Below are 13,956 nucleotides of genomic sequence, written 5' to 3'. Positions count from 1 at the left end.
CCAACAGCTAATGAAATATTGTTCGAATATTTTCCAAGGTACTCTGTTCTCATTGCATACATTCAAGAAATACTTAAGAAAGCAGACTTGACTTTAGGAGATGATGAAAGTTCTGTATATCTTTCGTTCCAGTTTCAAATAGCAGAACTTTTGAGACAGATATGCTTAATGTATGACAACATCTCTGATTTCACAAGATATGATGACGACCATGACCCCGAACACGGTGAAGAAGAAGTTTTACAAACATCCATTAAGACAGGAAAGGTTTTAACACAAAGTCTCATTATTGACACCAAAGATGGCGAAGTGGACGTTCTTCAAGAGCTGAAGAAAAATACTTCTTCGGGAGGTGGTGGTAGGCATGAACTTGAAATAAATGAGATAGAAGAGAAATTAGCCGAAAAAGCAGATAAAGAACATAAACACAATATCTCCGATATAAATGAACTTCAAGCTACATTAAATAGTAAAGCGGACAAAAATGAACTTGACGCAATGAAGAAAGTTTTGAAATCTCATAAACACAATATCTCCGATATAAATGAACTTCAAGCTACATTAAATAGTAAAGCGGACAAGAACCACGTTCATTATATAACTTCAGACGAACAGATTATAACGGACTACCATGGATATTTAACACGAAGTGATGAAGCGAAGACAAAAAATGTTAATGAAAGAAGATATAAATACATTCGTGCTAAAGGTTATGACATAAGCTGTACTGTACAGTATGATGTAGCTAAAGCACCAGAAGCATTTGGTTATACCGGTGAAATTTATGCCTCTACTTTCAATGTTAACGGTGTATTAGTTGAACCAAGATTTATGTTAAGAGTTAAGGCAAAAATAACTTTTGAAGATGCTATTAAAAGTAAAGCTGACAAAAATGAACTTGACGCAACGAACAAAGTTTTGAAATCTCATAAACACAATATCTCCGATATAAATGAACTTCAAACTTCTTTAGACAACAAAGCAGACAAAAATCATACACATAAATCCTTCACTACTGTTAGAGCAGACGACATAATATTGAACTATGATTTGGGTTCAAGTGCACCTTTAGAGAATCCGAGTACAAGCGTAAAAGATACTCTTAACAATTTAGATAAGAGTTGCAGGAATATCGAAGATCATGCCAGAAACTTTGAAGCATATGAACTACCATCAATGTTAGATAAAAAAGCAGACAAAAATCATACACATCAATCCTTCACTACTGTTAGAGCAGACGATGTAATATTGAACTTTGACCTTGGTTCAAGTGCACCTTTAGAGAATCCGAGTACAAGCGTAAAAGATACTCTTAACAATTTAGATAAGAGTTGCAGGAACATTGAAAGTCATGCCAGAAACTTTGAAGCATATGAACTACCATCAATGTTAGATAAAAAAGCAGACAAAACTTATGTGGATGCAGAACTAACAAAGAAATTTTCGAAACCAGATACAATGACATTTACAACAGAAATTATAAATGGTGAACCAGCAACTCCATTTGAATTTGTTAGAGGTCTTCAACCGGATACTTTTGAATTTTTCTTGGATAATTCTATTGAACTAACATTACATTATAAAAGTGGAACAAATGCAACATTTCATCCGGGAGATACATTCCAAATGGTATTTAATGACATAAGTTCTTTAGAATATGTTTATAGAGTTATGAGCATATATGATTTAATATATCCTATAGGAGCTGTTTATACGTCTATGAATCCAATAAATCCAAACACTTTATTTGGTGGTAGATGGTATGAAATAGTTGACAGTTTTCCATTCTACACTAATACGCAGTCAATGAAGATGGGAGGTTCAAAGAAAATAGGTATTGAAAACCTTCCTTCACATATGCATAGGTTCAGTGGAAGAACATCTGTGGAAGGAAACCATTCACATTCAATAACAAAAAGAGGTTATACAAATCTTGCAGCGGGTTCGGATAGACAGGGAATGCATAGATATGATATCACAACTGACCCCAAAGATGTTAGCACAGGTATTTTCTGTGGAACCGCAGGAAATCATACACATGTTGTAGCTGGTATTACAGACCCAGCAGGTAATGGAAAAGATTATATGCCTCCTTATATAACAATGCACGCTTGGATACGAGTTGGTTAAACTCTTTAACTTTACATAAATGAGCTTGAAAGAAGTATTCGAACAACATCCATGGAGGTCATTTAAGAAATTCAATGAAGCTGCAAAGAGTTGGGGATTTACTAACAGAGCTGAAGTGAAAAGGTTCTTTGACAAAAATGTTGTACATCAAACAAAAATAAACCCTTACGACTACTTTTTACCAATTTACTCCAACACTCCTGACGCATACCAATTTGACACTCTCATTCAAAGCAGAAAAGGAGGACATAAACCATTCCTCATCTTCATTAATGTTAACACTCGCAAAGCTTTTGCGTATATAATGAAAATAAAGGAACTCGTGAAGTGTTAAGAGTTTTACAAAAGTTTGTAGCAGAACATAGCCCAAGTACTTTAACATCAGACCAAGACAGTGCATACCTCAGCAATGAAATCACAGATTTTCTCATTAAGCATAACATAACTCACTACACTACTGAAGACCATAACCATAACATACTCGGCATCATAAACCGCTTCATAAGGAACGCTCAGAGATTTAAATCAAGAGCGAGACTTTACCGAAGAAACAATGAAACACTTTCTCGAAGTATATAATTCCTCAACACATTCTACAACAGGACATACACCAAATTCAATGACACAACAACAAGAAGAAAAGTATATACAAAAGAAACGAAGCCAAACACAAAATATCAGAAATTCAACACAATTTACCTCATTCCTGGTACAAAAGTTCGTGTAGTTCTTGACGACAAACCGTTGACAAAGAAACGTTTAAGGTTAAGTCGAAATTATTATATCGTAGACTCTACGCAAGGTAATGGATATCTTATAAAAGCTGCCGACGACTCCATTGCATTTTATCCTCGTCATAAATTAGTCGAAAGTAGTAATGGCAAACTTGCTGAAACCATTGACGAAGCAAAGCGAGGAGTGGTTATTGAAATACTTGACTACAACATAAACGATGACACTTATAAAGTAAGATATGAAGGAGGTGTTGAAGATGTTATACCATCTAAGAACTTGAGAGATCTAAACCAACTCATCTGGGACCATTAGAGCGGGAGTACTGGAAAGAAAAATATGCCAGAAAGAATAAGAAAATTCTTCTAAACTTTTTCATTAGATGTAAATCAGACAAAAATATATTATAGGTGAAGAGGTGAGATTTCACCTGTTTTCTCACCTGTTTTTTCACCTCTTGAATTTTCGTGAATTTCCTTAAGATAGAAAAAATAAAGTTAGTTTTATTTTTATTTATTTTTTATTTTGTATAAAAGATATGATTTCAACAATCGGCACAACAACAATTCAAGCCGCGAACGGCGGGACTCTGTCCACAACAACAGCACCAAACTCGTTAGTCATGAATCCAACATCTATGTTAGTAGAGATGGAAAGCTTCATTCCTTCTTCATTTACTTTCGAAACAGAAATACAAAAAATTAAGCAGGAACTTTTAACAAGTAATTTAGACTGTAGTGCGAAAGATGAAACAAATGAACAGTATCTTTATGAAATGGAGGACCTCATCGACCATTTACCTAAACTACCTGAAATCCAACAACAAAAACTCACTATTCCTGAATTCGACGAAATTGAAGTCAAAGCAACTGACTCAGTAGAAATAAAGAAGTTCATACGTAAAGTAAATTATGAATTCCTTGGTTTTCATTGCAACCATAAAGTTATGGACAAAGATTGCGATATGGTATATAAGAATGTTTCTGACATATATAAATCTGAAGAATTTAAGACCTACGACAACTTTGTTTCGTTAGTTGCTGAATGTGTTTGGGAAATAAGAGATAAAGATAGAAGAGGTAAGGTATGGAATGAACAACTAAGACCCGCTATGTTTGAGATGAAGAGAGCAATTGACGCCTTAGTTGTTCTAGCAGGTCAAATTTCAATGTATAATGCAAAAATGAACCCACAATGTTCAAAATGTAAAGCAGCAATAAGGAAATATAACTACTCCGTCAAAGAGATAGAAAGAATGCGAAACGACTATGCAGACTTAAAGAAAGAAGCAGAAAAGCCAGCAGAAGATAAAATGGACATGTTAGCATTTCTGAACAAAAACTATCCAACAGTAGAAGATTTCCTTCTATCTGACGTCAAGAAGAAATATAAAGAGACTTTCGGCATTGTTAAAACTTTTGATATCCTCAGCGAAGAAATAGAAGCTACAAAACTGTTTAGGATTTCAAATATACATCGTACAATTCATGTAAAACGCTTGTGAAAAAAAGAGGTGAAAAATTAGGTGAAAAAAGAGGTGAAATCTCACCTCTTCACCTAAATTATATTTTTGGTCATTTACACTCATTTACGAAGAAGTCATGACAAAGCATTTACGATGAAATCTTGACAAGGCATTTACGAAGAAGTTATGACAAAGCATTTACGAAGAAGTTATGACAAAGCATTTACGAAGAAGTTATGACAAAGCATTTACGAAGAAGTTATGACAAAGTCATGAGGGTGAAAAATTAGGTGAAAAAAGAGGTGAAATCTCACCTCTTCACCTAAATTATATTTTTGGTCAAAGCTTCCACGAGAGAAAAGATTCCTCATTTGCTAAGGATTCCAAAAATGAAAAAATCGTTGATTTCGGCTGAGAAAAAACGGCAAAAACCCTTCTTCCACGGGAACAAAGAAATAAAGAAGAAATAAAGTAAATTTTTTATTTATTCCCGTGGAAGATAGAGCACTTTTATGACACTTTTTATTCACGACAAACAAGACAAATAAAGAAAATAAGAAAATACGGCGCTGTCGCGGTTCGAACCACAGACCCTGACCCCTCCATAACACCACCTTAGACCACTGTGCTACGTAGCCTGTCGACATAAGATTTTATAAATTGCATATTTGACGTAAATTTATTTCCATCTGGCTTCCCACTGCATAAGATATTCATACGTGTTTGTAAGACATTCATTAAACTTCTTTTCTATTGCATCTAATCTTGCGTTATTTTTTTCAATAACTTGTCTGTATTCTTCATCATCTCCAGCAGTGTTTGGGTCTTCACGTTTAAAATATTCATTGTTAACCAATTTTTTATCTACAAATTTTATTAGTGTTTGATTCACTTCGTTATGATAACGGTCATATTCTTTCAATACGTAAGTGAAGACAAAATGCGTCGTACCTTCAATCTTAAAGCTTAAAGAACTTTCAACACAGTTTTGAGGGTCTGTCAGTGCGTCAATGAGATAGTATTCGAAGTCAGTCAATAATCTTTTTAAAGTCATTTCATACAGGATAAAATTTAATGTTGTGAAGAAATAGTGTTTATCTCAAAAAAAATAAAGTTAGTTTTATTTTTATTTATTTTTTTATCCTGTATGTAAAGACAGATATGTCAACATTAGAGAACACAACAACTGCTATCGTTCATGAAGTCATAAATGAAGAATACGAATACATACAGTATAACAAACAATTGAGACTCATTCGTTCTGTCAAAGACGACATGTACCAAATGCAAAGTATAATGAATGCTCTTCGTTCTACAAAGCAAGCATATCATTGGTTTGAAAACCAACAGACAAAAGAACTTTTAGAAGAATTTCCTCATATGATTGCTTCCCTCGGAAAACCGAGAGAAGAGATTCCGTACGAAAATCGCAAGAATTTGGCTCCTGGTTTGAAAGGTTATTATGTTCATAGACTTTTAGTAAATGCTGTAGCAATGTGGGCTTCACCTCGTTATGCTTGTTATATTTTCATGATGTTAGATGAACTATATAAAGCAGAACGTGGAGAGATGGAAAAGAAACTTCATGCAAAAGATGAAGTCATTGAAGCAAAAGACAAAAGCATTCAGAAAAGAATACCACGTTCGGTACCAAAAGGTAAGGAAAAGAGTTATAAGTATATGATATATACTGAAGAGTTGGAGAAAGAAGAAGATAAAGATATGGTTATGTTGCATTTAGTCAGAAGAAACAACAAAAGCTTTTATGACCTTGCTAAGATTTACAAATCTGACAGAAACTGGTTCTATCGTGACAACTTACCGATTTCAATGACACCGAATGAGCAAATAAAGGAAATTGTCAAAAATACTCTTCCTCAAACACACTATGACATCAAAGGTTGCACAATACTTACATTCAAAGAAGACTTAACATTACTGAAAGAAAAGATAACAGAATATTTCGACAACTTCAAAGAGGAAGAATGAAAACTTACCGATTTCAATGAAAAACATTAACTTTTTTTTGACGAAGTGAAGATTTGCACTTTGTCAAAATTTAATGAAAAACATTAACGTAAACATTAACGATAAAATTTATTTCCTGGACTGTTGTCAAAATGTCATGTTGTCATCATTTTTAAAAGAAGTTAATTAACCTGGTAGCACATGGTGACGTGGTGACACTTTCAGTTATTCAAAAATATATTTTTGCTTAAATGACGTCAGGGTCAATTTCTTCAACCATTTCACTTCCTTCGTCAATGTCAATAGAAGCTTCTTCAACCTTTGGTAAGAATTTCTGTATAACATCTTTGTTCGTTATTGTCTTCAGAGATGAAGGATAATATTTCACATTTGTTTCACCCTTCTTATATTCTTTCTGTTCGGAAAGATTTAAAGCAATACTGAAGAAGTCAATATTAGAGTTCTTTATAACAGTATAATGAGTATCTTTGACATTGACGAAGAAACTCTTTTGTTTCAAAACTACTGCTAACTCTTGTGAAGTATAACGTTTGCGGTCAATGACGATAGCTAATGGTCTGACATACTGACCAAACTTAGATTCTTTCACAAACTTCTTGTTAAAGATAACATTAACGTTTGAAGCACCATTGAACTCATTCTTGATGGCAGTAGCGAGAGCATTGTATGAAAAGAACTTGCAATCTTGCATGTGTTTCATTAAAATAAAAATATTAAATTATTTTGAAAAATAACTTAAAAAAATGTAATCTAATTTTTCAAAAAATATTTTTTATCCGATAGAAAAGATGACAGAAAAATTAACTTTTTACATAGCGCCAGACCCTTCTTGCCCACATCCTTTTAAGCCACAATATATAGACATAGAACTAAATAGAGAAAGCGAAATTCTACAATATATATACATAGAACTAAATAGTGAAGGCAAAATTCTACAAACAGAAGAAAGCGAAATTCCACAAACATATAGAGACCTAGATAACGAAAATGGATATGCGCTATTCTGGTTAGATTGTCCTTATAAAATGTATGAAAAAAAGGCTTTATATGAAGAATATAGAAAATATTGTCATGAAAACGATATAAGACCAAGCTCTAGAGAAAAATTCTATGCTGGTATAAAACATCTTTTCGAAGTTCGGAATGGCAAATATAGAAAGAAATAATTTTTCTAAGTTTATTTTTTCGAAAAATATTTTTTTTATTTCCTACTAAAGATGTATCGGAAGTTGTCTAAGTTAGAACACTCGGAAATAAAACAACTTCTTACAGAAGCTAATATAGATGTTGCAAAACATTACGCGACAAACAAAAAAGCACTCGCTGACTTCATTAAAGACTACAATGGTGCAATAAGTTATGATAGAATTCATGAGTTCATAAAGCCGCAACGCGGCGAGGACGAAGTCCATGCAAGAGCATTTCCTTTAAATGACATTGCTATTGACTTATATCATAGACGTTCAGTACCTCATGAAGTAAGAAGAGAAATGTTTGACATAACAAATGCGAACGTTGGTCATACTCGTAAAGCTCTTTCGCATGATGTTCGTCAAGAGATGTTTGAACTTACGAACTCAAACGTTGGTGAAACAAGAAGAAGAGACGACACACTGAAACAACAGAGAAGAGAGATGTTTAAAAGTGCTATAGAACAAGTTCGCAAAGCTAACGATGTCATTCGTTCCATTGACGACAAACCAAAAGAAGGTGAGAGATGGTTAAAGAAAGATGAAGAGAATAGGAAGAGAAATGTGAAGTCAGGCAATAGACTCATTGACTTTAACATCGAAGCTTTAGATGAACCAAACAGAGAATATTACACAAACATTTCGGTAAGGTTTTCATGAGACTCTTAGAGAAAATTAAAATAAACTCCAACAAAGATGGATGGTATGTTATAAACTTGGTGGAAAGTATGAATGTTCTACGTTAAACCTCAATAATATTGGAACATTACTACATCAGCTCTTGAAGGAGAACTTTATATCAGAGATAGAAGCAAATGCTGCAGGTATTGTTGAAATGCACTATGACTTCTTCTTGACAAACATAAAGAATCTTACTGAAATAAAGATGTATGATTTAACAGAATATGAAGGCTTAACGATGTCAGATGTAAAGAAAGGCAAACCAAAAAAGAGACCATATAGAGATGAAAGCACACTGACAAATGACCAGAAAGCCATTTTGGAAGCTCTTAAGCAAACAGGAAACCCAGCACTTATAGAAAGCTTTTGGAAAGATAATGGTGAAAAGAAGTTTTATAAGAAGAGAAGCGGTCAGTTATGGAAGTATCTTTGCACATTACCTATAAATCTTGAACGCTACCAAATCTTCAATGAACTGAACAAAAGAACTGCAATACTTATGACAGAGGACAATTGTTTCGTTTATGCTTGCATTCAGGCTGGAGTAAATGAAGAAACTATTGACCACATGAGAGAAGTCATTCGTGTTAGAGACTTTCCTCAAAGTAAAGTACAAGAAATTTCTGACGCAACAGGTATAGCATTTAATGTTACCATTGGTTATTTCAATGACTCAAGACATAATGAAATAAAGAGATATATACCAAAAGAATGCGAAACTGTTAGAACTATTGACTTACTTCTTGTTGAAGACCACTACATGCTAAATGAAAGACTTCCAATGACAACATACTTCATTCGAAACTATAAAGAAATTCTCAAAGCTTGTGGTGGAATGAACATTGAGAAACAGATGAAGATTTATACAAAGAGAGAAGATAAATATGTAGTTCGTTATGATAGAACAACACCGTTATGGGATGTTATGAAAACATTGTGGGAGTGCAAATATTTCGAACCTATTTCTTATGGAGAACTTTTCACATATACTACTGACTTATATAAACAGAACCTTGCACCATTTAAAGATTTGACATATGCTCCAAAGTATTGTGTACAACTGAAGAAGAAAGCAGAGTCAAAAGAAGTAAATAAAGCTAAATGTAAATTCATTCCTGAGCACGTTTTCTTTGCTGACTTTGAGTGTAGTACGGATGGCTTTCATAAAGCTTTTAACATCTGTTATGACAGTGAAGATGGTTCAGTGAGTGAAAGCATTTGGGGTCAAAACTGTGCAACAGAATTTTTGGAAAGACTCCCTGACAAGAGTTTAATATATTTTCACAACCTCAGTTATGACATAAACTTCATCTTAAGACACATGACAGAAGTGAAAGGAACTCCCATCATTAAAGGTTCACGAACAATGCAAATAACTGGTTTATATAAAGGACGGGCAATTATTATAAAAGACTCTTACAGTGTTATAAATAAGAAGCTTAAACTATTTCCTGCTATGTTTAACTTACAAACAGGACCGAAAGAAGTATTTCCATATAACTACTACAGCAGTGTTTTGTTAGCAAATGACAACAGAACTGGTGTCATTTCTGAAGCATGTAAGTTTATCCGGGATGCAGATACATTTATGAAAAACATAGATTCCATCAAAGGTTGCAGAATAGATGAGAACCACTTCGACTTAGAAAAATATAGCACGTTTTACTGCAAACAAGATGTAAGAATTTTAAGAGAAGGTTTTGTAAAGTTCCGCAATGACTTATTGAAAGAGTTTGATTTAAACGTTTATGACTACGTTAGTATTTGTTCAATTGCTAACAAATTGTTTGAGAACAGAGTATACTTCCCGAATGGAAATCTTTATGACCTCTCAAATAAACCAAGAGAATTTATTTCGAGATGCATTCAAGGTGGAAGATGTATGTTGTCAGATAACATGAAACAAAAGAGCAAAAAGAAACTCATTGCTGACTTCGACACTGTTTCATTATATCCTTCAGCTATAGCAAGACTTTATACTTTAGAAGGTATTCCAAAAGTATTGAAGGAAGAAATGTTAAACACAGAGTATCTCATGAGACATTTATTCGATGATGACCAAAAGGAACCCATTGGTGAAAAGTTTATGTCTGGCTTCTTTGTTCTCATTAAGATAACAGAGATTGGTATACCCAGACACTTTCATTTAATAGTTTGCGACCCTGAACTAAATCCAGAACTTAACGTTCCAAGAAGTTCAAACACTTGCTGTCTCATGTATGTTGACCATATAACATTACAAGACCTCATAAAATATCAAGGTGTCAAATGTGAAGTGTTGCAAGGATACTATTACGATGGAAACAGAGATATGAGAATAAGAGATGAAGTAAAGAAGTTGTTTGAGTTAAGGTTAAAGTATAAGAAAGAAGAAAACCCCTTACAAGAAATTATAAAACTCATTCTGAACAGCATTTATGGCAAAACTATTCTATCTCCTATTGAGTCAAAAATAACCATAGTAGATGACAAAGATGCTATAAGATATGCTATAAGAAATTACAACCATATAGTGAAGTTCGAAGGTTTGGATGGTTCAGATAAAACTATTTTCAAGCTAACGAAAAGCATTTGCAGACACTTTAACTTCTGTCCACTTGGTGTTAATATTCTGTCTATGTCAAAACGTATTATGAATGAAGTATTCTGTACTGCAGAGGACATGGGTCTTCAAATATTTTACCAGGATACCGACAGTATGCACTTATATAATGAAGACATCCCAAAGCTTGCAGCAGAGTTTAAGAAGAGATACGGTAGAGAACTTATAGGAAAGAACCTTGGTCAATTTCATAGCGACTTTGCAGAAATAACACCTGGAAAACAAAGTTTAGCTTATAAAAGTATTTTCTGTGGAAAGAAGACCTACATAGACTTACTCACGAATGATTTAAATGAAGTTGCATTTCACTGCAGAATGAAAGGCGTGAAGCAAGATGTTATTGCTTTAACCGCTAATGAAATGTTTCCTGAAGCTATACAATGCTATTACAATGAAGATAAGAACATTCACATACCTGTTGGAACATATGACAAAGACTCTGAGTTCAGTTTAATGAAACTTTACAAAGCACTTTATGATGGTCAAGAGATTGCATTCGACTTATGTAAGTCATGTCAACCTTGCTTTGCTGAAAAGTTCAACTTTTCAATAACGACTAAAACAAGCTTTATTCGTAAGTTGAAGTTCTGAGGTCATTTATTTTTGTCAGCAATGAGGTCATTTGTGATAAAAATAAGCCGCTAGCGGCATGGGCGAAGCCTATGTGGTCATTTACAATACAGCTATTGTAGAGTTTAACAATTGTGCTTCAATGTATAAACAATCTTTCCCATCTGGAGGTAAGAACACTGGGCACTTATGGTCATGAGTGGAGAACATGTCTATCCAAAACTCACGATTGAAGCCAGTAAGCTTGTAATACTTAGGATTTGACAGTGGTGAAGTTCTTGTATGACCAATGAACTCATTTTCAACTCCCTTACTTAAGTTTGAATATAATATAGCTTGCTTTCTATCCCAAATGCCAGGTGTTACAATCTTTGAAAATTCATTTTTCCTCGGAAGTATTGCATCATAATTGAAAACATTCTTGAAGTCTTCATTGGGTTCAGAGATTTGAAACCTTATACGTAATGGATTTTCTTTCTTTTTAGCGACTTCATTGAATGGTGAATATATAACAAACTGACAGTCATGAGTTCCATCTTCATTTTCATTAAATTCATAATGAAAGTCTATAAGTTGTGGCTGACTACCTTCTTCTTTCAGTTGTGCAAGAAACTCACGTAAAGGCTGTAAAGTTTGTACTTCAATATTGAACTTTTTCTCGAACATCTCATTAAATGAAATCATACATTGCAACAATGTTGTATCGTCTTTAAAGTATTTGTATATGTGAATGTTTTGGGCGCTTAAAGACTGTTCGTCATTTTCTATCTCGACTTGAAGTATAAAGTCAACCTTTCTGAAAGCACGTGTTATATACATAGATGTTATGCCAATGTACTTCTCTTCATTTATGTTCACAATCCAGTCTGTTGGAAACTTAAACGTTACTCTGTTCCCCTTTATTTTGACGTCAGGGTTTTCACTACTGAACGCAACAGATAAAGGTATTTGTCTATACATTTAGTTTGGATAAAAATAAACCATTTACTCTTTCTTTGCTTCAGCTTCCTTTGCTTTTTGTTCTTCCTTTGCTTTTGCTTCTTCTCTAGCTTTTTTCGCCAGCAAACGTGGGTTCTTCTGTCTTCCAGCAGCTAATGCAGCTAGTTGTTTTTCACTAAGTTTTCTCTTTGGTCTCTCTGGCTTTTGTTCTGGTTTTTGTTCCTTCAGTTCGGATAAAATTTGTTCACGAATTTCTTTCTTCAATGCTTCAACATCTATGACCCCTTGGGTCTTGTCCGTAGGATTTGACTGAGTCATTTGACTGTAGATAAAAAACTAAATTAAAACTTTAACCGATGTAAAATGAGCTTGTCAAAATCAGAACGAGAGTCTATTATATTAAATGACGCCAGAGGAATACAACATCCTTTCTATTATGTAAGTCAGAGTAAAGATGGTAAAATATATGTAAGAAAAAGAAAGGTTCCATTAGCGAATACAGAGAGCGACAACATTAAGGTGCATGGCAAGGGGAAGCCACGAAGCCCATATAAAACCTTCTGTACAAACTGAACCAAAAGAAAGAACAAGAAGAAAAGAAGCCAGATGTACTTTCAATAACGAACCAAGAGCTTATTGCAAAGTTCGTGAATTTCATTGAAAAGCAAACCGAGTCAAAGAACCCTGACCCACCAGTGAAAGAAGTTGAGACAAAAGAGAATGTACAGTTCATTGAAAATGTCAAGAAACAACTTCCACCACGAATACCAAGAAGAAGAGTGAGAATAATGAAGTAAATAGATATTTTTATCTGAAGTAAATACATGCAGAACGAACAGTTAAACGAATTTACTCCAGCAGAGCATATTCATCAGATTCGCTCATATTTCGATATCATAGACAATGCAGTTCAAATTGGTGACACTAATAGAAAATATTCTGACGCAAAGATTCCATCACAACCTGGAACTGCTAAAGATAACACATGGGTAACATTCAATCTCTCACCTCCTGGTGAAAATATGTTGGACCTTTACAATACATTCATTACGTATAAAATGGAAGGTCAATTTATTGTAGATAAAGAAATTGGTTCAGGTTCCAATAAAACAAACCCACCAGGATTTTGGATTGGTTTCGATGACGCTTTCTATGCAGTTGCTGGATATCAAATCCTTGCAAATGGTCGTATCGTATATTCTCAAGACAACGCAAGAGAAGAAGCATATATAACTTCAAACTCACAAACTACCGAACAAATAAAGAAAGTCGATGTTTTTTCAAAGACTCGACATAAGATGTATGGAGTCATTCGGGAACATGCAGAACAGGACAAATTGTTGTGGTCCAATTACAGCAGGAAAATCATTTGATTTTAAGCTTCGTTTAAGAATTCCTGTTAGAAGATTCCTTCCATTAGAAGCTATTCGATTTATTCCAGCTTTTGCAGGAAACATTCAGCTTAAAGTAAAGTTCAGTAGCGACGCCTTACAATGCACATCTATATCTGTAAATGATATCATTGCTTTCAATCCAACTCTTAAAGTTGCATTTGCTTCAGATTCAAATCCACCGACAAATAAATTTGTTCCATGGAATGAACCATTCACTATGATAACGAAGGCAGTAGAAGCTAGTGGAACAGTTACTATTACAAC

The 13,956-nt window shown here is 34.0% G+C and overlaps 5 protein-coding genes and 2 pseudogenes across 7 annotated transcripts, besides 1 other annotated feature; 5 read left to right on the top strand and 2 right to left on the bottom strand.

The window, feature by feature from the left end:
• Positions 1-13,956: part of a mobile genetic element that runs on past both edges of the window.
• On the top strand, positions 169-1,777 carry TVAGG3_0863810 (keratin-associated protein family; the record flags this gene model as incomplete). The annotated part of the gene is made up of 1 exon (XM_051249799.1): positions 169-1,777. A coding segment is annotated over one exon (1,609 nt), but the record flags the coding sequence as incomplete, so codon positions are not given.
• Positions 2,150-3,096, top strand: TVAGG3_0863800 (annotated as a pseudogene). The gene has a single exon. A coding segment is annotated over exon 1 (947 nt).
• TVAGG3_0863790 (organellar and viral DNA polymerase type B) lies at positions 3,401-4,366 on the top strand (the record flags this gene model as incomplete). Its single annotated transcript, XM_051249798.1, has 1 exon — positions 3,401-4,366. One exon carries the CDS (start codon positions 3,401-3,403, stop codon positions 4,364-4,366), a length of 966 nt encoding a protein of 321 aa, XP_051085273.1.
• On the bottom strand, positions 5,007-5,381 carry TVAGG3_0863780 (uncharacterized protein; the record flags this gene model as incomplete). The annotated part of the gene is made up of 1 exon (XM_001298313.1): positions 5,007-5,381. The coding sequence occupies one exon, from the start codon at positions 5,379-5,381 to the stop codon at positions 5,007-5,009; it is 375 nt and encodes a 124-aa protein (XP_001298314.1).
• TVAGG3_0863770 (KilA, N-terminal/APSES-type HTH, DNA-binding family) lies at positions 5,489-6,316 on the top strand (the record flags this gene model as incomplete). Its single annotated transcript, XM_051249797.1, has 1 exon — positions 5,489-6,316. The coding sequence occupies one exon, from the start codon at positions 5,489-5,491 to the stop codon at positions 6,314-6,316; it is 828 nt and encodes a 275-aa protein (XP_051085272.1).
• Positions 6,543-7,016, bottom strand: TVAGG3_0863760 (uncharacterized protein; the record flags this gene model as incomplete). Its single annotated transcript, XM_051249796.1, has 1 exon — positions 6,543-7,016. The coding sequence occupies one exon, from the start codon at positions 7,014-7,016 to the stop codon at positions 6,543-6,545; it is 474 nt and encodes a 157-aa protein (XP_051085271.1).
• TVAGG3_0863750 lies at positions 7,534-11,380 on the top strand (annotated as a pseudogene). The gene has a single exon. A coding segment is annotated over exon 1 (3,847 nt).

Source organism: Trichomonas vaginalis, chromosome VI (genome assembly GCF_026262505.1).
Source record: "Trichomonas vaginalis G3 chromosome VI, whole genome shotgun sequence".
NCBI lineage: Eukaryota > Parabasalia > Trichomonadida > Trichomonadidae > Trichomonas > Trichomonas vaginalis.
Note: the sequence above shows the minus strand (reverse complement) of the source record. Positions and strands in the feature narration are given on the sequence as shown.